This window comes from Paralichthys olivaceus, chromosome 6, assembly GCF_024713975.1.
Source record: "Paralichthys olivaceus isolate ysfri-2021 chromosome 6, ASM2471397v2, whole genome shotgun sequence".
In the NCBI taxonomy this organism is placed as follows: domain Eukaryota; kingdom Metazoa; phylum Chordata; class Actinopteri; order Pleuronectiformes; family Paralichthyidae; genus Paralichthys; species Paralichthys olivaceus.
This window is the reverse complement of record NC_091098.1, coordinates 26,888,898-26,916,815: the sequence shown is the minus strand read 5'-3', so window position 1 is coordinate 26,916,815 and position 27,918 is coordinate 26,888,898. Positions and strand designations below refer to the sequence as shown.

The window sequence follows — 27,918 nt, the reverse complement described above, 5'->3', positions numbered from 1 at the left end:
AAGTTCCTGAATATATAAATAGGAACGCTGCTTCCTGTTCCTCTGACATCATTGGTTTCAGTAGCACAGTGGAGTCAGTGACAGCTGTCAATCATGACGTCTGACTCAAACCAAAGTGATCAGAAACACAAACATCCATCTGAACTGACAGAAACCGTCTTCGACAAACTTTTATGTAACGTCTACTTAAAAAATATTTGTATTGATTTATGTTTTCGCCGTGTTTGGATTTTGTTTGGCAGCGGGGCCGGTCACGTGACCTTAAGTCGACTTGTTGTTGTTTTAAATGAGTATATCAGGAACGCACAAAGAGAATTTCATTTCATGACGCTCAAACATTTTTTCCCTTGAGAATTCGACGTCTTTAAGTTGAGGACATTTCTTCGACTCTTGTCCGTTGTCTCTCGGCCTCAGATAAAGTGATGGTGTGTCACATGGACCTTAAATGAATCTGGAAAAATGTGATATGTAAACAGGAGCTGCTCTGGTTGGTGGAGACGAACACACTGCTGGTGGAGTGTATGAGCTGTACTGCAGCCATCCACCAGACAGCTCCCTCCCTGTCTTTGTCACGTAGTCGTCGTCCTCTGCTGCGTGGAGGGAGTGTCGGAGGAACAGAGGTCGTTCGACCGGTCTCGCCACCGCCTCTGGGCCTGGGAGGGGCCAACAAACATCTGAAACACTGTGTGTCTGTGTGTCGACTGACCTGATCGCTGCAAATATCAACATCCATCCATATCAGTCACAACGGTAACGTCCCAACACTGGTTTGAAGAAATACCGTTTCTGATTTTAGAACAGACACACAGTGTGACCTCCGACCTTCTCCGAGTTAATGACATCTTCTCGACTTCATGTTCATCGAGAATCTTTTCGGACTTTGAGCAAAGTCTGAACGAACGTTTGAAGTTAATTCACCAGAGTCTTCGGTTCCTTGACGTTGTGAAGTCGTTGTTCTGACTTTTGTGTTTTCATGAACTTTGAAGTCAGAATGTGGAAATGACATCTTGTATTTAAGTGTTTTGAGACTAAAACGTTGAATCTTGACATCATGAAGAAAGAAGTCAGTCTTTTTAAATGTCGTGATTCGAAGCGGCTCAGTGATTGTGCAGAATGTGGCACTTTGGCTGGATTATTTTCAGCGGTGGATTAATCCCCAGTTGGTCCTGTGGTGAGTGTTTGTGGCAGCAGGACAATGTGTGGAGATAGAAATGTCTCGGCTGCTTCTCGGTCACGTACGTGTCTCTTTTGAATCCATACGTCTCTGCAGTTATCAGAGGACAGACATGAATGTGGGACAGAATGTCGTAGTGAATAGTTTCTCTGCTGCTGATCGTTGAGCAGGTCTGAACACGGTCGTCCTCCGTCGTCAGACCTGTCCGACCGCTCAGCCTGCAGAGCGCTCTTCTGTCAAAATACACAGATGAAGCTGTTTAAGTTCAACAACAAGATGTTAAGATTAAAAGTTCATATTTAAAAAGAGGCTGCTGTGAGACCTCCTGCCTGTAGGTGGCGTTAAACCCCTCCTCCTCGCTGCAGCTGTTTCTCCTGAGTTTGTAAAAACAGATTTAATCTCTCCACTGATCCTCCGACGACTCACTCTCTGTGTTTCATGTGTTCGTTTTCAGCCCTTGACTCACTGTTGTGTTTTTGTTTTAATGAGCTGTCGTTGTCTCCACAGTTCAGCCATGAGGTGGCGCTCTCCTTGTCGTCCTCTCCTCCTCCTCTCTTTCCTCACCCTCTTGGTCGGGAGAGAAACGGTGTCAGGATTCAGGATCTGCTCGTACAATGTCCAGAAGTTCAACCTCCAGAAAGCTTCAAACTACAGACTGGTCAACACTCTGACCAGGGTACACACACACACACACACACACACACACACACACACACACACACAGGAACATTCAGCTTGTTTGTTCAGACCCACAGCGTCTGAATCTTTGTGTGTGTGTGTAGGTTGTGTATCGCTGTGACATCTGTCTCCTGATGGACGTGGTCGATCCCACCGGTCAAGCCATCGAGACCCTGATGTCCACCATCAACAGGTGAAGACAAAACTCTGCAGAAAGATTTAAAGATGTTTAAACTTTGATCAAACCACAAATCTTCAGGTTAAAGGTCACGACTCATTTTAAATCCTCACCAACATAAATAGGACGCAACTTTTATAGAATCATCTGAGGTCACGCGTCGTGTTCGAGGAGGAATATCAGAAGTTTGAAAATCTCATCAGCTCCTCGTCTTCATCAGTATCAGGAGTTTGAAAAGATTCTGTAAGAAACAGAAACTGTCTCTTTACCGGACGAGGACATCGTCTCAACAAACAATCAGATGGTTCAAGATTTTACATCCAGAGGGACAGAAACTGTCCGGAGGTCGAGACGTCTCTCAGCAGCACGACGGGAACACGACCAGCAGGTGTGATGACACGATGACAGAGTGAGTCACTGTGGTCGGGTGGATCCAGTCTCACTCCAGTTTAACACAAGCACCTGCACAGACACACACTCGGTCACTTCTTCTCATCAACACAAACAAAACAACAAACTCAACAAATCCCCCCCCCCCACCACCACGACCGGTCTGTGTCCATCAGTCTGACTGGTCACCTGTGCTGATCGCCCCCCCGCTGATGAGCCGCCTTCACATCCAGGTTTTTCACAAACTCGACTCTTTGACCACAGAAATCTGTTCCTCAGTGACTCTGCTCGTTTCATTGTCGTGATCTGTCGTCACTCACTTTGCTCGTTGTTGCGTTTCCGTTAACGTGCCTGTGTGAGACGTCCCGGCCGCTGTAGGACTTGTCCTCTGTGGTTATCAGCTCAGCCCCTTCGTCACGGTGGGAGGCTTCAGTGTCTTCAGCTCTTTATGAAGAAATGATCCTTTCTGAAATCCAGCATCACGTGTGACGTCTCATGTTTTCAGTGTTGACATAAGATTCACAGATGAACTCACAGTGACTCTAACGTGTATTAATCCCATGTGGCGATCACCATGTGTCTGCTGTCGGCCTCCAACAGGGAATCTTACAGGTACAGTGGATTTCATCCATTTGTAGAATATTAATCAAAATTAATCACCTCAATCACCTTTATTCACCCGCTTTACTAATCCTGACGCCTAACAGGTAACTTCCTGTTACCACGTCACTTCCTGTTACCACGTCACTTCCTGTTACCAGGTAACTTCCTGTGAACAGGTGACACTTCAGCAGGAAGTGTGTCACCTGACTGAACAGATCAGACTCGGGTTTGTCAGTCAGGTGATAACTAACGGTGCTGATCCCACAGAGGAGTGACGAGGATCTGTGATCCTAGATGCTGGTGCGACATCTAGTGGTGGTGAACGTCATATATATATACATATATATATACATATATATATATATACATATATATATACATATATATATATATATATATACATATATATATATATATATATACATATATATACACATATATATGTATATAGCTTTAATTAATATGAGCTTTAACTAATCCATAAGGACGTTGAACTGTATGTTTAACAGGTGGAGAAATATAAATGTAAAAAAGGAGACTGTGTGTTTTTAGCAGAAGTGGTTGTCAGAGCTTTTTGTTGGTGTTGTTGACCAGTGGAGTAATGAGCCTCGATGCTGCCAGGGGGCACCACACTGCCACAGTGAAGGCTAAAGAAGCAGCACACAAGTGTGAAGTGGCTGAATGTCAGATCCCTCTGTTGTTCACTCTTCAACCTGATTTCTGAAGCGAAAACCTTATTTTGTAAATTACTTGTAAAAACAGTAACAGTCTCAAATCCTGAGGCCGGTGAAGACGTGTGAGGTCACTCCTCTCGAGTCTGCGTGGAGTGCACCCCCATCACCGCCATAGACACTGAGTCTCAGACAAAGTGTGTGTGTGTGTGTGCGTGTCCTCAATGTAGCTGTGAAGACGAGCGTCATCTTTCTAGAGACTGTGACGTTGATGCAGCGTGAATACACAGAAGTATTATACCAAGTACTACGCCCTGTGGGACGCCTCAGTTAACACAGGGAAGATTGAATTATTGTGAACACGCCTGCTCAAGTATTTAATACTGTAGATATTGATAACAACTGACACGTGTACTTTTACTGGAGTATATTTCCGAACGCAGGTAATCGTCTAATGAATTAAAACCCAATGAACAAACTGTCTGTTTAATTATTCGGAATCACAATGAGATCGATAATCTGTCAAACGAGCTGATTCGACCCTGATGAAATGTCTCGGCAGCTTCGTCTCTGACGTCTCATCTCAAATCGTTGGTGAATAATTGGTTTGGATTCCGGTGGTGGTCGCTGTCGTCTCTGGTAACCTGAGTGGAAACGTGGGATTTTCAACTTAACTGCATGTTTGTGATCTTCGTCATAATCCTAATCACGACTTGTTGGAATGTTGTGAATTGCGCTTGTTGTGCACGTGTGGGTCTTTGTCGTTAATACCGATCCTGTTCAGGGGCTGAGGTTGGAGCTAACTGAGGACAGACACAGTGGTGGGAGACGCAAACTTTCAAATCTTGAATCCTACTTAAGTAAAAGTACATAAGTATTATCAGTGAAATACAGTACACAGGATAACTCTCTGTAGTAAAATGTTCCCTGTGGTATTTATACTTCATCTGTGTGGACAAATGTTTAAGGTTTGAGTTTTAGTGTCCAGACATTCACACAGAAAGTTCAAATTCACTTTTATTCTTTCTTTAGTTTATGTTGTGACGATAAATCATCAAATTTAAAATCTAAAAAATGAACTGAGGAGATTTCTGCCGCTCACGATGTGAAGATTTGAGACTCGTCACTGTTTCAGTCCCCAGATCCTGAATTAAACAAAGAGACGTGAAGCTGCTGATCAGACTCTGGTTTGATCAGGATGTGTTGAATTGTTCCTGAAACCAACGCACACTCTCGCAGCAGTGTGGCGTGTTGCTGCTGTGTCTTTGTGACAGTGTGTCTTTGTGTTGTGTTGAGGTACGACAACTACGTCTACAAGTCAGTGTCCAGCAACGGTCTCGGAAATTCTAAGGACGGCAAGCAGAAGTACGTCTTCATCTACCGGTGAGACAGATCTCAAGCTGCACTTGAATCCTCTTGTGTGAACGACGTGCTAATGAAACAGTTGCTGCTTCCAACCATTCATGTTTGAATTGAACCTGTCGTCGTGTGAAACAGGACACAGACGGTGAACGTGACGGATCAGCATCAGTACGAGACCAAACCCCCGACCTTCTTCAGAGAACCGTTTGCTGTGAAGTTCCAGAGCAGGAAGACGAGTCAGTGAACACATCACATACTTGAATGATGTCACATCGTATAAAAAACCACGACTGACTTCCACCTTCGTTCTTCCTCCTGTTCTTCATCTCCCTCCTTCCTCCCTCAGCGATCAAGAAATTTATTTTGGTTCCTGTCCACACGGAGCCGACGCAGGCCGTCCAGGAGATCGACCATCTGTACGACGTCTTTGAGAAAGTCAGTAAGAAGTGGAACAACACGGTGAGGACACAGTATTTAAAATCATCAGGCAGCGTCCGTCTCCTGAGACACAACGTCTGAAAAAGTCCAAATGTGAAATTAGTGTTTGCTCATCATGTGTGTGTGTGTGTGTGTGTGTGTAGAATGTGATGTTCCTGGGAGACTTTCAAGCCGCCTGCGCCCACATGACCCGACTCGATAAGAAGAAGATCAGACTGTTCACAAACTCAAACTTCTCTTGGCTGATCGGAGACAAAGTGGACACGACCGTCTCAGAAGACACCAACTGTGCATATGACAGGTGTGTGTGTGTTCCTGTACTCATACCTTTGTGAGGACCATTTTCAGCATAAACCCTGCAGAGTGAGGACACGTCAAAATGTCCTCACTCTCTCAAAGTTCTGTTTGAGGGATAAGACTTGGTTTTAGGGTTAGAATCCGGTTCAGGTTAAAGTTATTCATTTAGTTTGGATGGTGAAGGTTTGAGAGGAAATGCATTACGCCAGTGAGTGTCCTCACCAAGGTACAAGTACACACATGAGTTTTTGTATGTGGAGCAGCAGGCGTCAACAAGTTCTGTCTGTTTCAGGATCGTGGTTTATGGGAAAACTTTCCTGAAGGCGATCACTCCGTTCTCTGCGAAGGTCTACGACATCGGGAAGCAGCTGAAAATCAGAAAGTCCAAGGTTTGTTCAGAACTCTTGACCTCTGACTCGTTCACTTATTGTCAGGAACCGGTTTGTTTACGTTCTTCCGGGCTCATGGAAGCACAAGATGGCCGACACGAGACGACAGCGTTTGTATCTGCGATGTTTGACTTCGTGTTTGTACGAGAGGAAGTAAAGACACGTTGTCCATATTCATAAACAGTCATTGATCGTCTACATACGATAAACCAACTTTCTTTTGTCCACTAGGTGAAAGAGATTAGTGACCACTACCCTGTGGAGGTGAAACTGAAGAGCTCCGCCCTGCTCCTTCAGGCCACGCCCCTCCTGCTCCTCCTCCTCGCCCACTTCTTCCTGTGACCGTAAAGTCCTCACGTTGTTCAGACTCACACCGATATTCTAACCACCACATTTATTTAAGTCACGTCACCTGGTGTCTGTCACTTGACCAAAGTAAAATGTCGGAATTTTTTATTTTTTTTTAAAATCACGAACAAACTTTTCCCACTCGACACAAAGTTTAAATTCTCCTTTAACTTCTACGATTGAAAGACGGTTGAATTATTTTCAATTGTTCCGAGAGAAATGAGCCGAGCAGTATTTTAGGTCTCGCTGCTGTGACCTCTCATCCACAGCACCACCTACTGGTGGAGGCTGTTCAAAGTTAAACAGCTCATATACGTGTGTACAGTTCATGACGCATCGTATAAACCAGCGTCTTTAGATTTTTGTAGCAGGTGAATCTCTGTTTTTAAAAATCTAATATGATCATTCATCATCGTTTGTTCGTCTCCGCCCAGAAACTGATGTAAATATATTTGGAAAATTACATTTATGGTTTTTATTGCTTAGTAAAGTTTTGTATGTTGAATTTCTTGAAATTGTTGTCGTCTTTTTACAAAATAACATTTTTTGTCATAGAAAGTAAAAATACACAAGTTGTGTTGAGCTGAATTCAACAAAGTACCACGAAGGTTCAAACAAGTCAACATGTGAATTTAAGGAGAATGTTATTTCCCCTCACGTCACGGACTCTCACTGTGACGCACATCTGGAACAGCCTCGTGTCCAGATGTGATTTTAACCGGAGTGCCGTGGAGCTGCGCTGTACTCGAGCCGGCCACGTGAGGGCGCTGCTGCAGCTCAGCAGGTGAACTCAACCTGTCGGCGAGGAAGAGCAGCTGCTTCCGAGCAAGATCGTCTAGTGTCGCACAGATGACTCACTACCTGTAAAACACTGAGTGATGTTTCCTGGTTTCTTGGTCCTTCACAGTAAAATCCTCTTGATGAACAAGTTCCTGGTTTGTTTGAACCTGCTGCTGCTGCTGCAGTGAAGAATCATCACAAACTCAAGTGACAAGAAGAAGTTAACAGTTTAATCTCAGTGGAAATACAACATGTGCTAAACTGTTATTTACACTGGAGGTTTAAATATGAGCTGAGACGATCGATAACATCATTTACACCAAATGACACCGTTTGAATGATCTTATGTTAAGTGTGAGTTTGTGAAACAGTTAACGAGACTAAACAAGACATTTAGTGAGTTTAATGTTTTCAGATGAATGGATATTAAAAATGAATGAGCTGCAGGTGAAAATCTTAATCTTAAAAGAGATACTGAACAGAACTACATTGATTATGTGAGACTGTATATTGATTATAATATGAATTCATCTGGTTTTTGTTCAGGATAAGACTGTGAGGCTTTAAAACAACATTTCACAACAAACACAAACTGAAAGTTAACAAATCAATTAAAAACAAATATTATATATATTATATATTCAAATGGCATCAATTAGCAAACCGTGGATAGACATAGATAGATCTATAGATATATAGATAGATAGAATGATAAATAGATAGATAGATGGATAGAATGATAAATAGATAGATAGATAGAATGATAAATAGATAGATAGATAGATAAAATGATAAATAGATAGATAGAATGATAAATAGACAGAATGATAGATAGATAGATAGATAGAATGATAAATAGATATAGATAAATAGAATGATAGATAAAATGATAGAATGATAGATAAAATGATAAATAGATATAGATAAATAGAATGATAGATAAAATGATAGAATGATAGATAAAATGATAAATAGATGGATAGAATGATAGATAGATGGATGGATAGATAGATAAATAGATAGATGGATAGATAGAATGATAAATAGATAGATAGATAGATGGATAGAATGATAAATAAATAGATAGAATGATAAATAGATGGATAGATAGAATGATAAATAGATAGATAGATAGATAAATAGATAGAATGATAAATAGATAGATAGATAGATAAATAGATAAAATGATAAATAGACAGAATGATAAATAGATGGATAGACAGATAAAATGATAGATAAATAGATAGAATGATAAATAGATAGAATTATAAATAGATAGAATGATAAATAGATGGATAGATAGATAGATAAAATGATAAAATGATAAATAGATGGATAGATAGATGGATAAATAGATAGAATGATAGCAAACGATGAAAACGATCCCTCGGGGGTGATCGCGGTCCTGTGAATCTGCAGCGGAGTGAGCCGTCCTGTGTGCTGCCTGCTCTCTGCGTTAGGAAACGTGGCCTTACCTCGCACCGAGCAGCCGCAGCAGCAGCAGCGGCCTCAGATGAAGCAGGAGCCCGCAGACCTCAGCCTCCAGCCGCCCCGCAGCCTCCAGCTCAGCCCGTCTCTCAACAACCATGTCTGAGGCACAACCCGCCGCGGCCTCGGCCCCGGAGGCCGCAGCCGCCGCGGTGCTGGAGGCCCTGAACTCCACCGACTCCAACGGGACCGAGGCGCTCAACGCGACGGCGAAGTTCGTGGCCACCCCGGAGGGCACCGCGCTGGCGTACGGCAGCCTGGTGCTCATGGCGCTGCTGCCCATCTTCTTCGGGGCCCTGCGCTCCGTCAGCTGCTCCAAGTCCAAGGTAACCACCGGCGGCTGCGCCCGCACAACACACCGCGCTCTCCCGCTGTCACCGCAGCCCTCCGCCGGCCAGCTAGCTCAGCTAACAGCGAGCTAACGGTCTGCTAAACGAAACGTCGGATTAACAACGTCAAAGTAAAACACGGGACAAAGACACACAATCCCGTTAAATACAACAAATACGAAGCCGGAGGTTCCTGAAGAGCTCATCTCCAGGAACCACCGGGTTTCATTTCACGGTGAAGCTAACATGCTAATCAGCTCCGGACAGTCTCCACCTGTTAACACCCGTGTTGTGTGTTGCGTTCACGGTTCGTGTTGTCCTCCGGTGTTTACACAATGATAACAGCTGTGATCCAGATGTTCGTCTGCTGTGTGAGACTCTCCTGACACACACACACACCAACACACACACACACACCAACACACACACACACACACTCCAACACACTCACACACACACACACAGCTGGAATAGAAGTAAACAACACTAATGATAATTGGAAGTGTTAGTCAGAAGTCAGGTTATTGACAGGATGATTGACAGCTGCTGGACACATGAGCGTCAGGTGTGTGCACCTGAGAGACACGTGTACAACATCCGGGGGGGGGGGGGGGGGGGTCAGACATGCGCAGTGGTTCTCTGTGACAGTTAAAATAAAAACCTCCCACATCCTGCTGCTCAGGAACAGACTGTTCACATGGAACTGAAAAAGACGGAGAAAGAAACGAATAATGATCTGAAGTCAGGTTTACGTGAGACAACATGTGGACGTCATGTTCACGTAATATGAAGACGCGTCTGTGTCGGCTGTCAATCATGACGTCTCGGCCTGTTTTTATATCATTAATAACTGATTCAAACCAAACCGAGCAGAAACATGAACAAACTTCAGAGAGAAGAGGACGAAACAGAATCATCTTGACACTTAGATTTTTTTTTTGTTTGGCCCCAGTCCCATCTGCTAACATGGAGGAGGTGGTGTTTGTTACCTATGCCGCGGCCAGCCACCAGGGGGTGAAAAGTGTAGCCGTGGTGTCGTCCGCCTTCTTCTGTCTCTTTACGTGACGTTAGATCAAGTGTGACACGTTGACGGCCGGTGAGAACGTGATCAGGTTAAAATCACATCTGGACATGAGACGTGTCCCCCGGTGGGAGTCTCAGTGAGAGGACGGCGTCCTGCGGGGACAAAGTTTAACAACCAAAGCGAAGCTGATTGGAAACATTTCGAACAGAGTCGGGTTGCTGTTAGCTGTGATGTTGTGGGTTTGAATCCCGCTCCTCCGCCGCACGTCTTCCTGCTTCTTCCTCTCCTGCGTCTAACTCATTAATAACAACAATCTTCAGTCGTTAGCACTTTCTCCGTCACGATGATTCAGCCACGATCATTTGGATTGTTTTGGTTTGTCCCTCCTGTCCCCGATCGTCCTCTTTGTTGCAGATCTGATCCTCCCTCTCTCTCCCTGTCTGTCTGTGCTCATCTGTCTGTCCATCCATCCCGTCTGTCTGTCGCTGTGTTCGTAGGAGCTCGGTGACAATGATTACGATTCTGGGTTCAGAGTGAGTATGAGATCCTCCGAGAGCAACAAGGACACACCTGCACTAACACACTACAACGAGGGGGCTGTCGTCATGGAGATTATGTACTGACGCGCTTTGCTCAAGGACACACGGTCCAGGTTTACATGGGTCAGGTTCAAATGTTAGAGTCCGGCAGATGTGGAGACTGATGTTGGGGAGTAAAACCTTCACGTTAACACCTTCACAATAAAACATTACTTAGATTATCATGTTAGCATGAGTTGCTAATAGAATAGCTCGTCGTATTCCTGTTAACACCTGGTGTGGTTCTTGTGATCCGATCTCAAGCAGGCGGCTCGAGGTTCAGGTGTGGACGCCCTCAGATCCGATCACGCCAGACCACGTTCGGAGGTGTCCTGGTTCTCGTGTCCACATTCTGGGCCACATACACACCCACTCACTGAAGGAGCTGTTTCTTTGATACAGTTTTACAAGTCAACTCACTCAGAGTCTCCTCTCCTCCTCTCCTCATCTCCTCCTCTCATCCTCTCCTCTGTTCTTTCCTTCATTTCATCTCATCTCTTTCTTTTCTGTCCTCTCTTCTCTCCCTCCCTCCCTCCCTCTGTCCTGTCCCAGTTTCTGTCTCGGGGGAGTGGACGGAGGAGAATTTAGATGGAAGTGACTCTGAGGGACGTCTGTCAATATGCTACAGTAGCTACATGTCTGTGTTTAGCTGTTTTCAGACTCGATCTTCAGTCTGTAAAATAATGTCTGGACATTCTGTAATAACAACACTTCAGTTTTGGGTGTCGTCTCTTCACTCTGTCTTGCTTTTATTTTGGTAGTTTGTCTGTGGCTTCTCCATAATAAACCTCCACCTCCTTTAAGATTTCCAAACCTCATCACAGTCCCAGTCTGTCCACATCATCACACCATCACGTCTCTACCTTCACTGCGTCAGGGTCTGTGGACTCAACTCTTTAACTTGTTGTTGGACCGATGGTCTTCATTCACCAGGTTAGCTTCAGGTCTGTGAACATGTGACCACTGGGGAATAGTTTTCTGATGTGGATCAAATGAGAAACTTGTGTTTAGTTCAGTTGGACTCACAGAGCGAGACGACAGGAAAACAAAATCATCGTTACCTCGATGATAACAAGGAACCAACAAACTCTTTGATTGGAGGGTGTTAACTGTGTTTATCAAGCGTCGACACATTTGAACTCACGCAGTGAAGCTGCGGAGACGAATCAACACGACAGGAGTTTTAAATATCACAGGTACTTTAAGTTACTCAAACACATGAAACTGCAGAAAGTTTGATCTTTTGACTCAACTCTTCTAAAACAGTTCCTGTTTCAAACAGTTTCAGTTTCTCAATGAAACAGTTTTTTTAATCTTCTCACTGCATGTTTCTCTTCTCTCTTTTTTTTTTCCCAGAATGCAGCAGACATGCCAGAAACCATCACCAGTCGTGATGCGGCGAGGTTTCCCATCATCGCCAGCTGCACCTTGTTTGGGCTCTACCTCTTTTTCAAGGTAACGTGGGGTTTCCTCCGCGCTCCTGCAGGGGCCTTATGTCTGGTTTGAATAACTTTATTTATCACGTTCGCTCTTTAATGTTGACGTTTCTCGACTCAGGTGTTTTCTCAAGAGTACATCAACCTGCTGCTGTCCGTCTACTTCTTCGTGCTGGGCGTCCTGGCTCTGTCTCACACTATGAGGTTAAGCGACACACACACTTTCACACGTGTGCGTTGTGAAACATTAGAATTTGTTTTGAAAAATGAGCCCCGTAGCTTTTGTTACTGAAGATTTCAACTTCCTGTGTGTTTGTGTCTCTCAGTCCGCTGATGTCCAGAATCTTTCCAACATCGTTCCCAAACAAACAGTTTCAGCTGCTCTTCACTCAGGGAACCGGAGAGTCCAAAGAAGGTGAGACCACGGGTTTCCTCACGTGACGTGTTTTCTAAAGATAAATATAATGTTAAATTAATAAATACAGAATAACTAAATTCATTCTCCAGTTTTTACAAATATATTAATATTTTAATCCGACTCTTGTTTCTCTCTTTCTGCAGAAATTGTTAACTATGAGTTTGACACCAAGAACCTGGTGTGTCTGCTCATCAGCAGCGTGGTCGGAGTCTGGTACGTGCTCAAGAAGGTAACGTCTCAGAGGTCGAAGGTTAAATCACAGAGGGTAAAATGGTCTCGATTAGAATCAGACTGATACTAATATTAATTAATTCATTAATCTTTTAATGACAAAGAATCCTCCGATGTTATCTTTTCAGCTTTGTTTATTCTGTACGGTAAAAGTTTCCACATCGGATGATACTGAAAGACTCAGTGTCCATTAATCGGTCGGGCTCTAATCTGGACTCCATGATGTCATAGCAGTAGAGTGTGACATCACAGCACTCAGTGTCCAATAACCTCTGTGTTTTGTGACATCGCAGCACTGGATAGCCAATAACCTTTTCGGCCTGGCCTTCGCCCTGAACGGCGTGGAGCTGCTCCACCTGAACAACGTCAGCACCGGCTGCATCCTGCTGTGGGGGCTGTTTGTCTACGATGTGTTCTGGGTGAGTTGATCTGTAATAACTGATCTCAGTAAACCGCGTCCACGGTCACTGAAAATAAAGTTTTATCTGAGTGAGTCTCAAAGATACTTCTCTCCAGGTGTTTGGGACCAACGTCATGGTAACGGTTGCCAAGTCCTTTGAAGCACCGATCAAACGTGAGTGTGTGACACTGAGGTTTTTTAAATCCTCTTGTTCCGATGACGCGTTGACGAACAAAACGATTTCCCTCCAGTGGTGTTTCCTCAGGATCTGCTGGAGAAAGGTCTGGGTGCCAGTAACTTCGCCATGTTGGGTCTGGGTGACATCGTCATCCCTGGTATCTTCATCGCTCTGCTGCTGCGCTTCGACGTCAGGTAACACCCCGCCCCTTTTCTTCTCTTCGACGTTAACGTAACAGAGCGTCTGGCTCCGTGTTTCCTTCGCTGTATAGATTAATAAAGTTTTATTCAAACCGCAGCCTGAAGAAGAACAGCAGGACGTATTTCTACTCCAGCTTCCTGGCCTACATCTTTGGACTGGGCCTCACCATCTTTGTCATGCACACGTTTAAACACGCACAGGTATGATCTCTGCAGCCAATCAGAATCCACGACACCTCCCTCCATAAACACTCGTCTCACACGTCTTCCACCTGCTCACCTGTGTGTCCGCAGCCCGCTCTGCTCTACCTGGTCCCTGCCTGCGTCGGCTTTCCCGTCGTCGTGGCTCTGTTCAAAGGAGAGCTCACGGAGATGTTCAGGTGAGTAACCATGGCGACCGTCATGTGACGGTGTGGAGTGTTATCTCCCGCTAATGTAAATAATAATACAACTAAATTTAAGAACTCAAGATTCTTTTTCCCTGAGTGAAGTGAATGTTTCGTGATGCATCCAAGGACCGTAGGAAAGTTTAAAATCTGATAAAATCAATTCATATTGATGATTTTCTTTTTTTAAGAAAATGCACTTTTTTTTTATTCTTCCGATAATTTTCAGAAACAAAAAAACAACAAAATGAGGCTGAATCGTTGGCTCAGATTCCTGAAACATCAGGAAACACGTTCTTCAATATGCAAAAAGATGCGTCAGTTTGAAATGATGTCACTGCCTACACTCTGTCATGCGTCCTTTGTGTGGCCGTGGTTGTTGAGTCACGAGGGCACGAAGAGTTATGAGTTTCTTACGGCATCAAACATGGCGGCAAATGGCGATGGTCCAACAAAAGAAACCACGATGTCTGATGGAACTCCTCAGGTTCAGAAGACGTTTACGAACATGGATGACTTGAACGCAGAGTTTGAACAGACGGCAGCGTCCGTTTACGTTAACGTTCAGGAAACACAAAGAAAAGGAGGAGATGGACCTCCACCGGTTAATTATCATATTCTGTGACGTCCTTCACCTCCATCACTTGCACCTCCTCTTCTCCTTCTCTTCCCCTCCTCTTCTTTATCTTGCTCCTTCACCTCCTTCTCTCCCCCTCTTCCTCCGTCCTTTGTTTCTCACCCTCTTCATCAGCGGAACTGTCGTAGTTTTTAACTTAGATATAAACTTAAAGATAAATCTTGACACATATTCTTTCTCTCTTGTCTTTCCCTCTCCTCCTTCTTCGCCCTTCTTTTCTTTTTTTAAATTTCCCTCCTCACCCGTTCATTCTGTCCCCCCCTCGTCTCCTCGTCGAGGTTAGCTATGAGTCGTCAGAGGACGTTCTCCCCGGCTCTCCCAGACTCACTTCCTTCCCAACTGTCAGCGGCTCACCTGCCAGCCTGGCTAGCTCCATGGATGCCATCTCTATGGCGACAGGCTCCTCCCCTCGCCACCGCCGGTCACAGCCCAACTCCATGTAGGAGCCCCGCCCACTCCTCTCTTAACTCCCCCCCTCCAGTGTCACCTGGGCAGGTAAAGAGCCCGATAAGTAGAAAAGTAACGTCACGCGTTCATCCCTCCGTCTGTTGGTCTGAAGTTTGATCAGTTCATTCATGAGAGCAAATTATTTTCTTAGTGGGCGGGGTCAAATCTTTCCTGATGGATGAGGTAACTCACACTGACACCCCCCCCCCCCCTTCTCTTCCTCCAGGTACGAGGAGACGCCACCCGAGGAGGAGGAGGCGGCGGCTAATGACGACTCATCAGAGTCAGAGAAGAAGGACCAATAACATCCACCGCTGCCTGCCCCACCCCCACCACCCACCGTCATCCAGCCTGCTGCCGCCACATTTCACTGAAGCTCTACCCCCCCGCATCCCCAGCTTCCTGTTCGTTGCCGGGGGGGGTGGAGCTCATGTCGCCAACGCGTTTTGTCTTTGAAAACCCATGGGAGCGTCCGCTGGTCTCCATGGTAACGGCTGCTGTCGTGCTAATGGTGGCGGTGTGTTTATTAAAAGGTTGTTACGGTAAAGCAGTAGAGACTCGGTGCCATGTTTCCTCCCATGTTTCCTCTCAGCTGCTCTCACACAGGACATCTGCCCCCCCCCCCCCCTTCAAAGAAAACTATCCGTTCAGCGGCGTCACGTCAGGTTCGTCGTCACCTCCGGGGGAGACGCTGTTGATCAGATAGTTTTTGGAACCACGGCGTCGTCCTGTGTGTTTGCAGTCTGTCGTCGCAGATAAACAGGAAACCGAGCGAGCGCTTGTTTTCTTCTTTTCAGGCTGTGAAAAGAGAATCACACGGTGAAACAAGCGCTTCTTTCTTCTTCTTTCTCTTCTTGTTTCTTGGTGTTTTTCGTCGGCTGCTCTTCACTCTGCCTTCTGCTTTCTCATCTCCGTGTTTTCTGTTTAGTTTTTCTCAGTTTTATTGTTTCGTGTTAAAGGCCAGAATTTTAAGATGAAGAAAAACTGTAAAGTTTGAATTGTGAACATCCTCATGTCTGAGTGTTGGTTTGAATCAGCTGCTTCACTGGGAAATAAACCTGTTGATGATCAGAGCTGCGCTGCTTCAGACTCGAACCGTGTCGTCTGCTGCAGCAGGTCACATGGTCTCGGTGACGGAGAGTCATGTGACTGTCGGTCAGAGGTGGGGTCCGTTTTATTCAGATGCATCTGTAGTGATTGATGAGAAATCCTTCGTTGACATGAATGTGAAGAAAAGATGATAAAACTCTGTAGATCTTTTTATCCAGCTCCTTTTAAAAGACCATTCTGTTGCGTGATTTTTTTTTTTTTTTTTTTTATCGTCAGTTGTTCACACGTGTCTCAAATCATCAGCGTGTTCGTCTGTGAGAAGACAGAACTCTAAAGACCTGCCGACGTGTGAAAAACCAAAAAGCAACAACAAGCTGTTACGTTTCAGTCCAGCAGGTGGTGGCGTTGTTGTGGTCTTTGATTTAGTTAAAGATTCTCATTGTTCACTTCGCACCAGATCATAACACACATCGTTCGAGACTCTCCACGTACGTTCCCACAGTGACTGTGGACAGAATCCCTTCCTCATCCTCAGCATGAAAACACGACGACACCTGGACCTTGTCTTCGGTCCGTCTGTCATTTGTCTCCTGTGACTACAACAGTAAAAAAAAAATAAGGCAGCTGAAATGAAGCACCAGTGTACTCGACCATTCAGAAATGAAAAACAGAATTTCCCCATTTATTCTTCCTAGTTGAGGTTTTTAAAATATTTTTCAACTATCCACTTGTAGAGTTTTTATGAGTCTCATGGATCCACGTGTCAATTTTCATTTCAAACATGGAGACGACTGAATGGAAACTTATTAAAGATTCATTTTAAAATGTTTGTGACTAAAATCAGACGTGAATGTTTCAGACTCAACATCTGTTTCCTCCAGATCGACTCCTTCGTTGGTTCACACACAAACGTGAGCCGAGATTTTTCTGTCTTAAAGTTCAGGCCTGAGACAGGAGGAGGAGGAGTCAGACTTAAGCCCCTCCTTATTTCTGGAGGGGGAGGAGCCTCAGAATCGTACTGATCTGGGTCTGAACGAGCTCGTGTTCGTCAGATCTGATGTTTTCATGAGCAACATTAGAATTGTCTCATTTTCAGTTCATTTGAAAGATTCCGTTTCAAAGTTTCTTCACGGTGACGATCTTCAGTTTTTCTGTCTTCATATTATTTCCCTTTCGTTTTGGTTTCTTCATCACACGGTCAGGACCAACATCGACCAAACGATTTGTCTTCAGATAATTGTCACTTTCAGAAATGAAGGAGAACTGATGTTTTCTACTTGTTTCAGAAAGATATTAAGTCTTCTATTAAGTTTTCTCTCCTCTGCATTGAAGAGTGTGGTCTCTAAGTTTGAGAGCAGCACTTTCACTCAAACAGCCCCTGATGTGCTTAGATTTGCTTTGCTCGTGTTAAAACATGGGACAATTTAATTTGTCATCTCTGCACCTGTCATTCTGTTGGTTTAGGGACATTTGAGAGAGTTGATGCAGAAAAGAATCCAGGAGCAGAGGAGATCTGACTTTTAAAACCAAACAGCAGCATCATGTTTACCTGCAGGAGGGTTTTCACTCCTCGGATGTCCTGGGACTGATTCAAGATGTTGACCAGACGTCTTGTAGAAAAATGTCCAAAGTTAAAATGCAGCGCCAGCAATTTAGTGCAACACTGTAAAACTGGGTGAATCACAGAAGTCACATTCAAACACCAGTGATCAACACTGAAGGAGCAGAAGCAGAAATATCCAGTTTTCTGTCTGAGTTCAACTCCAGCACCAGAAACTACATTTCCCAGAATGCATCTTTATAGACAACACCAGCTTCTTGAAGATGATTTTTTTTTTTTATGGAAACGTCAGAAATTCAAAATGAAAGTTTGAAATTCAAAAAGGGAAATTGGTGACTTGAAATCTGACATTTTCCTTAAAAAGGATTTCATCCCAGAAGTTAAACTGTTTTATCAGTTGATTCAACCATCACTGTTATTACGATTCTTCTTCCGTGCGTCGTGTCACAGAAACCATCGGGAAACGTCCTGGAGACGAGCGTCATCACTTTGACATCTACCTACAGTTTTTTTTCAACAGTACAGATCTATAGTTTTTTTGTTACTTGACAAACGTCTGGATGTATTTAGCCTCATTAAGATTCTTCATGTAATTGATGTTGATGCTTTATTAAGAGTTTTGTATTTTCATGGAAAAAAAAGACAAAAAAACGAAACAACCATTCACATGTTCAGCTCAGTGACCTTCAGTATCTCTTCATGTTGAATATAATGTACCTTCAATGTTTCTTTCTTTCTCTCTGGTTGTATTTGTGCAGGAGGTCGTTTTATGGCCCCAACCATTTTATTTGCAATAAACTTTTTGGGTGTTTCGATCACCACATAGAAGCAGAACTCTGACCCCGTCTCATTCTTCGACTCCCACATCAAGTTTCCTATCGTCACCCTGAGCAGCAGTTTGGAGATATTAGTGTGTTTTTGTTAACATACATGATTTCTATTAAAATACAAAATAGTGACTTAGTGAATAGAGAAGGAGCACAACTATGTGTTGGATCAGATAATGTGCTTTGTTTGGGACTGTCCACATTTTATATTGTTCGTCTGACAGTCCAGTGTTTATGGTTTTCAGATGGACTCTTAAATTTCATGTCTAAAATAAGATATTTGAGAATTACAGAGGAGCTGGAATTGATCCCTGAGGAACTCCACGTTTAAATAGAACCACAGTTTCTCTTTATGTCCACAATGAAGAGGAGCAACGACTGAGACAAACACAACCTGAAACACAAAGTAGCTGAAGATCAGCGTTAATATTTTTGTTTTCAAGATTTCAAAATGGAATCTATTTGCTTGTGTTCGGAAAATAAACTTTCCTTCTGATCTCAATAATTTAATAAAACGATGTTCAAGACAAAATAAGAATTTGTCCCAAAAATATTAACATTTTTTTCAAAAATCCTCAAAATATTGACATAAAACTCAGATAATTTATCAGACATAAGTGTAATTGATTATTTAGTGGTGTTAGTGACCAGAGGCGCTGTGATCATTGTCACGTGGCTCTTTCCGCTTTTTATTTGTTGATTCTTTGTTTTTTACTCAAATAAGTAAGTTCACTCCCGGAAGTCAGTGCTTTTATTTTGTAATAAAATACCAGAAGTTATTTCAGTAATTACGTCTGAAATGTATTATTATCATTATTATAAATATTTATCATTATATTGACAACAATATGAATAATGACAATAATAATAAGAGTCACTCATTTGTGTGTATATTTTCTTAATAATAATAATAACAAGAAGAAGAGAGTAGAAAAGTAAATTAGTCGTAGTATGTTTTGTATCATCGTTATTAGTATTAGTATTATTATTATTATATTATATTAACTTATTATTGAGTAGTTAAAGTGTAATTAATTGTTTGGGGATATTTCACTGCATAAGACTTTTATTCTGAAAAATACCCACTAACCGGAAACATCGCCGTACTTCCGGCGGTGGGTCAGGCGGAACAAAGGTCCTGGTATCGAACTCGTCTCTGCGCCGTGTGGTTCCTCCGCTCTGAAGATGGGGGAGGCGGACGTGACGCTGAATCAGACCGATGAGAAGCCCCCGGACTCGGCGCTGGTCCCCGGGGAGGACTCGGTGGTGTGGAGCCACGAGGTGGAGGTCTGTCTGTTCCACGCGATGATCGGACACAAGCCCGTGGGTAAGAGCTGTTAGCATGTTAGCCTGTTAGCTGCCGGAGCTGCGGGGCTCCACAGCCCGAGCACCGGGGACAGGCTCCTGAGGGGCCCCGGGCAGCGCCGCACACTCACGGGTAGTTTAACCGGTTCGAGCCGGTTAGTCACGTTAACTAGAACCAACACGAAACACAAGTTGAAGAACAAACTGTGACATGTGATCGGGTTTAAATCTCTAAAGTCAGGATCCAGTTAACCAGGTTTTTATTCCTCACCTCAAGTTTAAAGGGTTCAAACCAGATTCACTTCAGATTCAGAACTTTAGTGATCCAGTGAGAACAATTCATTTACACTCTGTTCACAATCACACAAACCACATCCAACAGACACAGGTCAACAGACACAGGTCAACAGACAGACACAGGTCAACAGACACAGGTCAACAGACAGACAGACACAGGTCAACAGACACAGGTCAACAGACAGACACAGGTGGACAGACAGACACAGGTCAACAGACACAGGTCAACAGGTGGACAGTACACAGGTGGACAGACAGACACAGGTCAACAGACAGACACAGGTGGACAGACAGACACAAGTGGACAGACACAGGTGGACAGACAGACACAGGTGGACAGACAGACACAGGTGGACAGACAGACACAGGTCGACAGACAGACACAGGTCAACAGACAGACACAGGTGGACAGACAGACACAGGTCAACAGACAGACACAGGTCGACAGACAGACACAGGTCGACAGACAGACACAGGTGGACAGTACACAGGCCAACAGACAGACACAGGTGGACAGTACACAGGTCAACAGACACAGGTCAGTGGAGGACACATAAAGACAACAACTACACAATAAATGAGTCGGAGTGTCCTGATGGGAGAATCTGTGAGTTCTCCTCAGAGGTCTGTGATAACGAAGACGTCTCCGTGAACTCATGAGACAAAACACGATGATTTTCTGTCTCTCAGAGGAAACTTCAGTCTCTTTGCTTGACCCCAAAGATCTGGGATCAGACCCTGACGAGGGTAGACAGGTTGTCCTCGTCTTTAATGGAGACAAGAACCACTGAACCAGCAGATACAAGTTAAGAGACGTTCGATAGGTTTAACTTCAGGTTTAACTTCAGGTTTAACTTCAGCTCCATGAAGCTCGTTCACTTGCTCCTGGGTTAAATCTCCATAGTAACTGATGCTGAACTGATAACTGTTAAAGGCTCAGTGTGTAGAATTGAGTGACATCTAGTGGTGAAGTGTTGCTTCACCTGAATCTTACACCCCGGACCTTTAAGTTTGTAAAAATCTGTCAACAACCAATCAGATCAGTGGAGAACCTCAGTGATGGATCTACGGGATCCTGACTTCCTCCCTCGGGATACAAATCTAGAGCTGATGACGTCATGTGGAGTCAGTCTCAGCTGTCAATCATCGTCTCAGCCTGTTTTTATATAATTTACTAAGTAATTAAAACCAAGCTGAACAAACATCAGTGCGATACGAACGACCTGAAACCGAACATTTATCTAACGTCTACTTTGAATTCTTTTTTAGTTTGGTACATGTCCCATCTGCTAACATGGAGGAGGCTGGGTTTATGGCCTAAACCGCAGCCAGCCACCAGGGGGCAATCAAGATGATTTAGCTTTTGGGAGCCGTCATGTCGTCCATCTTTGTTTACGGCCTGTTCAAGTGTCTTAATTGTTTTTTTTTGATGATACACAAACTTCCTGAGACGTCATGATTGACAGCTGAGACTGACTCCTGAGTGGTCGGGCTGGTGTTTGGGCGGGAACTCGGTACTGCGGCTCCACCCCAGTTCACTGCTGCACGTGACGTCAAAACCGTGAGACGACGGCGCCTGTATCTGAGATGTTTTATCTCCGGGAGGAAGCGGAGACACGCCGCTCCTCTTTATTCACCGTCTGTGGCCTCGTGGTCGTCCCGCAGGATGAATCTGGAACCAATCACACGCCTCCTGATGAGGCCGATGACGGAGAATCTGGAATAAATCTGGATCTTGTGTGTTTGTGGTGATGAGTTGTTCACGCTGAGGAAACAGAAACAACCGGTGTCGAGAAAGTTAACGGTCTGTTTCCAACTGTCCAGGTGTGAACCGTCACTTCCACATGATCTGCATCCGAGACAAGTTCAGTCAAAACATCGGACGCCAGGTGTCCTCCTCTGTCATCTGGGACCATCTGGGGACCATGTACGACATGCAGGCTCTGGTGAGGACACACACACACACACACACACACACACACACACACACACAGTGTCTGCGCTCGGTGTTCTGAGGACTTTATCTGACTGTGTGTGTGTGTGTGTGTGTGTGTGTGTGTGTGTGTGTGTGTGTGTGTGTGTGTGTGTGTGTGTGTTGCAGCACGAGTCGGAGATTTTACCATTTCCAAACACAGAGAAGAGTTTCTCTCTGCCTGATGACATCATCCAGGAAGTGAAAGAAGGTGAGATGTGATGTCATGTCTGACATCATCAACACTCAGGTGGTTTAGTGACATCACTGCTGTATATATTATATATATATATATATATAATATATATATAGTAAGGCTGTTGTCTTGTCCTGTGTCGGTACTTCAGAATGATTTCTTGTGATAACTGAGTCGTCCTCAAACACTTCTACAATATTCTGTCACTTTTCATCACAGAATTTTCTTTCTTCCTGTTCCCACGTGTGGTTTATAGAGAAGTTTGAATCATTTACTAAGCTGAAGTTTTCTTCATTCATTGCATGTCGACTATTTCAGAGTGAAACAACCGACACGATCTTCTGAGCCAAGTTCACAACTTTTCACAATAAAAGCTCAAGTGCTGCTCGGTATAAAGCATCGCAGCAACAAAACTAAAGTGTGACTGTTGTCAGAAGATCGGGTCTCAAAGACGGAGACCTGTGGAAGATTCCTGCAGAACTTTACGACTGTAGTGTTTTCACTACTGTTCTCATTGTAGTACCTTTGTGTGTGTGTGTGTGTGTGTGTGTGTGTGTGTGTGTGTGTGTGTGTGTGTGTGTGTGTGTGTAGGGAAGCTGGGCTCGGAGGAGGAGAGCAGAGAAGAGTTCAGGATGGAGAGAGAACCTCCAGCGACACATGAAGAAGGTACCGAACAGTTTCTAACTCACAACCTTCAGTTACGAGTTTGAATCTCAATCACTGGTCTCATTTGTCTCATTTGTCTCATTTGTCTCCTCGCTCTCTTCAGGCAGTAACTCGTCGGTGAAGATGTCCGAGCGAACGAGCAGCAGTCGGGACAAGGAGAGAGAGCGAGACAAGGAGAAAGGAGGGAGCGAAGGAGGCGGAGGAGGAGGAGCGAAGGAGGCGGAGAAGAGGAAGAGGAGCCGTGCGGCTGAAAAACTGCTGTCGTCTTCCAACCCCGCGAGTCCGGGAGGTGTCAAGAGGAGACGCACCTGAGGGACGGACGGGGAGAGAGAGAGAGAGAGAGAGAGAGAGAGGGAAAGGACAAGGGGGAGGAGTGAAGGATGATAAATGAACAAGTGAAGACGAAGAGGGTGGGGTCAAACCTGTGAGCTTTGTGTCACGTGACCATCTGCTGTCTGGTCGCCGTGCTGCCGACAGGAGTGACGTCGTCACGCAGAGAAAAAAAACCAGTTTTCTCGCTCCGTGGCCTCTGATTGGCTGATTCATTGCCCTTCACAGTTTTCCATCATGTGATCAGAGTGGGAGGAAGTGACACGTGTGGACGTCACAACTCTTGATTTTTTTTAATTTGTGTTTTTATTATATTGTTGTTTTAGAGAAGAGTTGTTTTAAAGTCTGTTTTGTTTTTTAGTTTCCGTTTGTTCCCTCGCAGCATTAACTGAACTGGACGTCGTCAGCTGATGAAATACAAAGAAGAAACGTAAATACTCAAAAACAAACGTAAGCAAACGTCAGAGTCGTCTCGACGTGGTTTGAATTTCACCCACAATTGAAATGCTGATAATTCAAATATTTTAGGTTGAATAGAAACGTCTGTCGCGCTCTGTAACATTTTAATTTGTCGGTGTGTGGTCGGGTTTACGTCATTGAAGGTTTGTGACTTTGATCTGAAGGTCGATAAAACTTTGATTCTCGACAGATGAGCTTCACCCTTCTAACGACGTCACAGCGTGTTTTTTTTATTTCACACTTTCTTCTCTCTGGTCAGAACCTCGTGCCTACGTTACCCACTGTGCAGTTCGGGCTGTTGTGTTAGTGCTGATGTATCCGGAAGCTTCTGTCAGACGCCGCGTCATCGACTGAAAATAAAGATGGACGACGCAGCTCCACTTTGTCTCACTGTCCAGAAATGAAGCTATAATATCTCAGATACCAACGCTGCAAAACGTATATAATGTTTACTTAGATTTGTTTTGTTTGGTCCGTGGCCCATCTGATAACATGGTGAAGGCAGGGTTAATGACCTACACTGCTGCCAGCCACCAGGGGGCATTCAAGCAAATTTGGCTTCACTTTTATGGAGCTGAGTCGTCCATCTTTATTCAAACACATCTCCAGAGGTGCTGAAGTCACCTGGAGACGAGACGTGTTCACATTTACAACATCTGGAACGTCTCGTCATCATCAGTCACAGACCTGAACGCGTACGGACACAGTTGGACAGACAAACAAACATTCAGAGCAACGACACGCCTGATGTAGCGTCTAGCGATAGAACATGTATCTTCCAGTTTGTCTGATATTCTCCTAACGGACCTCTCCATATCGACGGCAGCCATCTTGGTCGCACTAGAAAGCGTTCAGTGACGCTCGTCCCTCTGTCATCGTATCAAACCCTTATAGACGAATGATCGGTGCCGGTCTCTTTTTTTTTTTTAAACATGTTATTTATTGATGGATGATGAGCTGTTTGTGTCATTAAAGCTGAACCCGGATCAGTAATGACTCATTCCTTTTTTCAGTAAGCACTCACAGCAGAGTACTCTTCATGTACTGAGTGTTTCCATATTTAATTTTCTACTTTTTCTCTTCTGCTGTAAATGAAAGAAATTATCTTTAGTATTTAAATATAAATACATAGATGTAAACAACCCCAATATGAATACGTACATTCACACACACATGATAAGGATCTGAGTGTATAATCAAACAATATGGTTAAGATATTATTCATAGATTTTGTCAAAGATTTATACAAAATGTATAATTAATCAACTAATCAAAAAATAATGAGATTAATCAACGATTTAAAATAATTATGTAATATTGATAGAAAGGGAGGTGAAGCTGCAGGACGTCTCTGCAGCCACAGGGTGGCGCTGTTCATCAGCTGATGGAGCTCAACAGCTCGTCCTGAGATCTTTTATTTATTTATCTAAATTATACTAAGTTTATCATTTTAATTAACATTAGCTGATTAGAAATATCGGATTAAATACTTTACTACATCCAAACATTAATTACATGTATATATATAAATGTAGTACTTGTATATATATACATGTCCATGTCAGACTCTGAATCATGTTTCATTCAGTGTTTCTGTTTATTGAGCTGAAAAATCCTGTGAAACAACAACGAGATCAGTGAATTCATCCTTTTTAATCAATTACCAACTGAAACTCTGTCTGTGGGGGGGAAACAGCGCCCCCCTCGGTTACAGATCCAAGTGAACGGTGCTGGTCCGCGTGGTGAGAAGAGGTACTGCATTTACACAGGCCATTTAAAAGTCGGGAATGCGATGAAGTGACGTCAGAAGAAGAAGAACAACAAGAAAAAGAAGAAGAAGAAGAAGAAGTCACCTGTTGATTGACACGTGGACGCGGATCAGCTCATCTACACAGTGAGTTAAACACAGTGTGTGTGTGTGTGTGTGTGTGTGTGTGTGTGTGTGTGTGGCCAATCATCAGGGTTAAGTTGGGCTAACATTAGCCCGACATCATCCTAATGTTCAGGTTCATGTAAACCTGTGACGTACAAACAGAACTTTGATGTAAACGTGTCATTGATATCAAGATAAAACTCCATACAAGTACTTACACTCAGCATTAATGTGTGTGTGCACGTTCACCCGTGCACGTTACCTCATCTCAGGCACAGTGTGAGGCTGGAGCTTCATCAGGAAGGTCAAAGGTCAGAGAAGTGAGGAGGCATAATGAGTCTGAAAACATCTCCTGGAGGAACAAGGAGACAGGAAGCAAGGAGAGGAGGATGTAGAAAAGGAAAGAAGGCGAAGGATTAGGAGAGAGGGAGGAAGGAGGACAGGAGCATTGTTCACTGGTGGTGGAGGGAAAAAAAGAGGAAAGAAAACAGAGAAGAAGGAGAAGATTAGCAAGACGAGTGTCAATCGAGCCTGAGAGAGCTGTCAGTCCGACGGAGAGGAAAACAGAGCGAGGGAGTGTGAGAACGAACGACAGGACTGCTGCCGCATCAATATTCATGAGCTGTGAGAGTTCCCAGCACACACTGTGTGTGTGTGTGTGTGTGTGTGTGTGTGTGTGTGTGTGAGTGTGTGTGTGTGTGTGTGTGTGTTTTCACTGCGCTGCCTCAGCCATGTTTATTCATAAATCATCTCATGTTTATTCATACAGGATTATGTAAAGACTTAAGTAGGCGTATTCACACACACACACACACACACACACACACACACACACACACACACACACACACACTGGTCCTGCTGGTCAGCTATATCACACACACTTTTTAGAGTGTGTACTGTGTGTGTGTGTGTGTGTGTGTGTGTGTGTGTGTGTGTGTGTGTGTGTCGTTGACCGTGCTCACACCTGTATTAACGTCTGTCCCAGGTGAACCATTCACACGTGTTTTTTTAAAGAATTTTAAGATTCTCCAGGAAGTGACATCACAGGAAGTGAAAATAACAAACTGGAGGAGCGTTTAGATCAAAGGGTTAAACAGTTTAATTGAATGTTTCTGTTTGAAGAATAAAAATCACTAATTGAGCTGATTTCACCTGATTTTATTAAAATAAACACAAAGGGAACCATTGGAAAAACACCAGCATCCTCCTCCTCCTCCTCCTCCTCCTCCTCTCCCTCTCCCTCTCTTACCTTCTACCCTTTCACCAACTCATCCTCCTCTCCTGCAGGAAAGTGGGGCTGATGTACTCTTTGAAGTGGACGTGCGTCCTCTCAACCAATCAGGGACGAGCGAGATAAGAGGGAGAGACAGTGACAGATGGGAATTGAACTGAAACTGAAGGGGGAGAAAAAACGAGAGTGAGGAAGAAAGTGGAGGCAGGAGAGATGAAAAGAGGAGGAACTGGAGAGAGAGAGCCTGAGTGTGATATAACGTCTCCGCTGGGACGTTAACGGACTCAGTCAGGACTTCATATTCCAGCTGCAGTTTACAGTCCGTGTGCAGGACGATGAAACGTGACCTTTGACCTCTCTCCTCTGAGCATCGTGAAAAACCAACAGAACCAAAACTTTATTGTTCTCTCAGGTCGTAGACGAGCAGAGGCACCGTGAGCCGGGATGTTCTCACTCTGAAGCTCCGTTCATAGTTTCCTGATGTGTTTCAGTTTCACGTTGTTATTTAGAGACTAAAACATTTTGTCTCACAAACGAACGTCCTCATCGCCGACGTGGGCGTCGTCTACCTGTACTTGACTCTGATTGGTTTGTGGACGGCATCTGATGTGGGCGTGTCGTCATTCTTCAGAATGGAGGAAATAAATGAAGTGGTTCATTTGTTTGGCATGATACTGCAGTACTCCACAGTACTACAGTACTACAGTACTCCACAGTACTACAGTACTCCACAGTACTCCACAGTACTACAGTACTACAGTACTCCACAGTACTACAGTACTCCACAGTACTACAGTACTACAGTACTCCACAGTACTACAGTACTCCACAGTACTCCACAGTACTACAGTACTACAGTACTCCACAGTACTACAGTACTCCACAGTACTCCACAGTACTCCACAGTACTACAGTACTACAGTATGGTTTAATGTGTCTCTACTTCCTGTGATTGGTCCAAACTGTCCGACAAAGTGTTTTCATTGTGAACCATCAGAACCATGGTTCGGTTTGGTCCAGACCCAGAACACCTCTTCTGGTCGGACTTTGGGCTGCTGTGGCTGAGGGGGTAGAGAGGTCGTCCTCAA

General features: G+C 44.2%; 3 protein-coding genes across 10 annotated transcripts in view; all 3 read left to right on the top strand.

Annotated features, from left to right (window-relative positions):
- Positions 1-7,033, top strand: part of LOC109647232 (deoxyribonuclease gamma-like) — a 10,225-nt gene extending 3,192 nt beyond the window's left edge. For 2 of the 5 annotated variants that reach the window (XM_069527606.1, XM_069527608.1), the window contains exons 2-10: positions 1,682-1,850; positions 1,957-2,045; positions 3,021-3,032; positions 4,991-5,077; positions 5,192-5,292; positions 5,403-5,515; positions 5,638-5,795; positions 6,084-6,180; positions 6,412-7,033. In XM_069527606.1, coding sequence (XP_069383707.1) covers positions 1,689-1,850; positions 1,957-2,045; positions 3,021-3,032; positions 4,991-5,077; positions 5,192-5,292; positions 5,403-5,515; positions 5,638-5,795; positions 6,084-6,180; positions 6,412-6,522 — 930 coding nt within the window. In that variant the 5' untranslated portion in view covers positions 1,682-1,688 and the 3' untranslated portion in view covers positions 6,523-7,033. Of the gene's footprint in view, positions 751-1,681; positions 1,851-1,956; positions 2,046-3,020; positions 3,033-4,990; positions 5,078-5,191; positions 5,293-5,402; positions 5,516-5,637; positions 5,796-6,083; positions 6,181-6,411 lie in introns of all 5 variants that reach the window. The other 3 variants (XM_069527607.1, XM_069527610.1, XM_069527609.1) reach the window with 3 other exon arrangements.
- Positions 7,034-8,709: 1,676 nt separating this feature from the next.
- hm13 (histocompatibility (minor) 13) lies at positions 8,710-18,505 on the top strand. 4 transcript variants are annotated; one of them, XR_011243325.1, is made up of 13 exons: positions 8,710-9,122; positions 10,647-10,682; positions 12,084-12,182; positions 12,285-12,367; positions 12,490-12,578; positions 12,725-12,810; positions 13,106-13,231; positions 13,329-13,386; positions 13,464-13,584; positions 13,689-13,791; positions 13,885-13,970; positions 14,897-15,108; positions 15,287-18,505. XR_011243325.1 is itself a non-coding variant. In XM_069527603.1 (12 exons), exons 1-12 carry the CDS (start codon positions 8,895-8,897, stop codon positions 15,363-15,365), a joined length of 1,194 nt encoding a protein of 397 aa, XP_069383704.1. In that variant the 5' UTR covers positions 8,720-8,894; the 3' UTR covers positions 15,366-18,505. The 4 variants fall into 4 exon arrangements, 2 of the variants coding, with proteins under 2 accessions (XP_069383704.1, XP_069383705.1); XR_011243326.1 differs by lacking the exon at positions 10,647-10,682 and having other exon boundaries at positions 8,712-9,122; XM_069527603.1 differs by lacking the exon at positions 14,897-15,108 and having other exon boundaries at positions 8,720-9,122.
- Positions 18,506-19,594: 1,089 nt separating this feature from the next.
- mrgbp (MRG/MORF4L binding protein) lies at positions 19,595-24,712 on the top strand. The gene is made up of 5 exons (XM_069527601.1): positions 19,595-19,825; positions 21,925-22,046; positions 22,202-22,283; positions 22,860-22,934; positions 23,038-24,712. Exons 1-5 carry the CDS (start codon positions 19,684-19,686, stop codon positions 23,244-23,246), a joined length of 630 nt encoding a protein of 209 aa, XP_069383702.1. The 5' UTR covers positions 19,595-19,683; the 3' UTR covers positions 23,247-24,712.
- Positions 24,713-27,918: the final 3,206 nt, after the last annotated feature.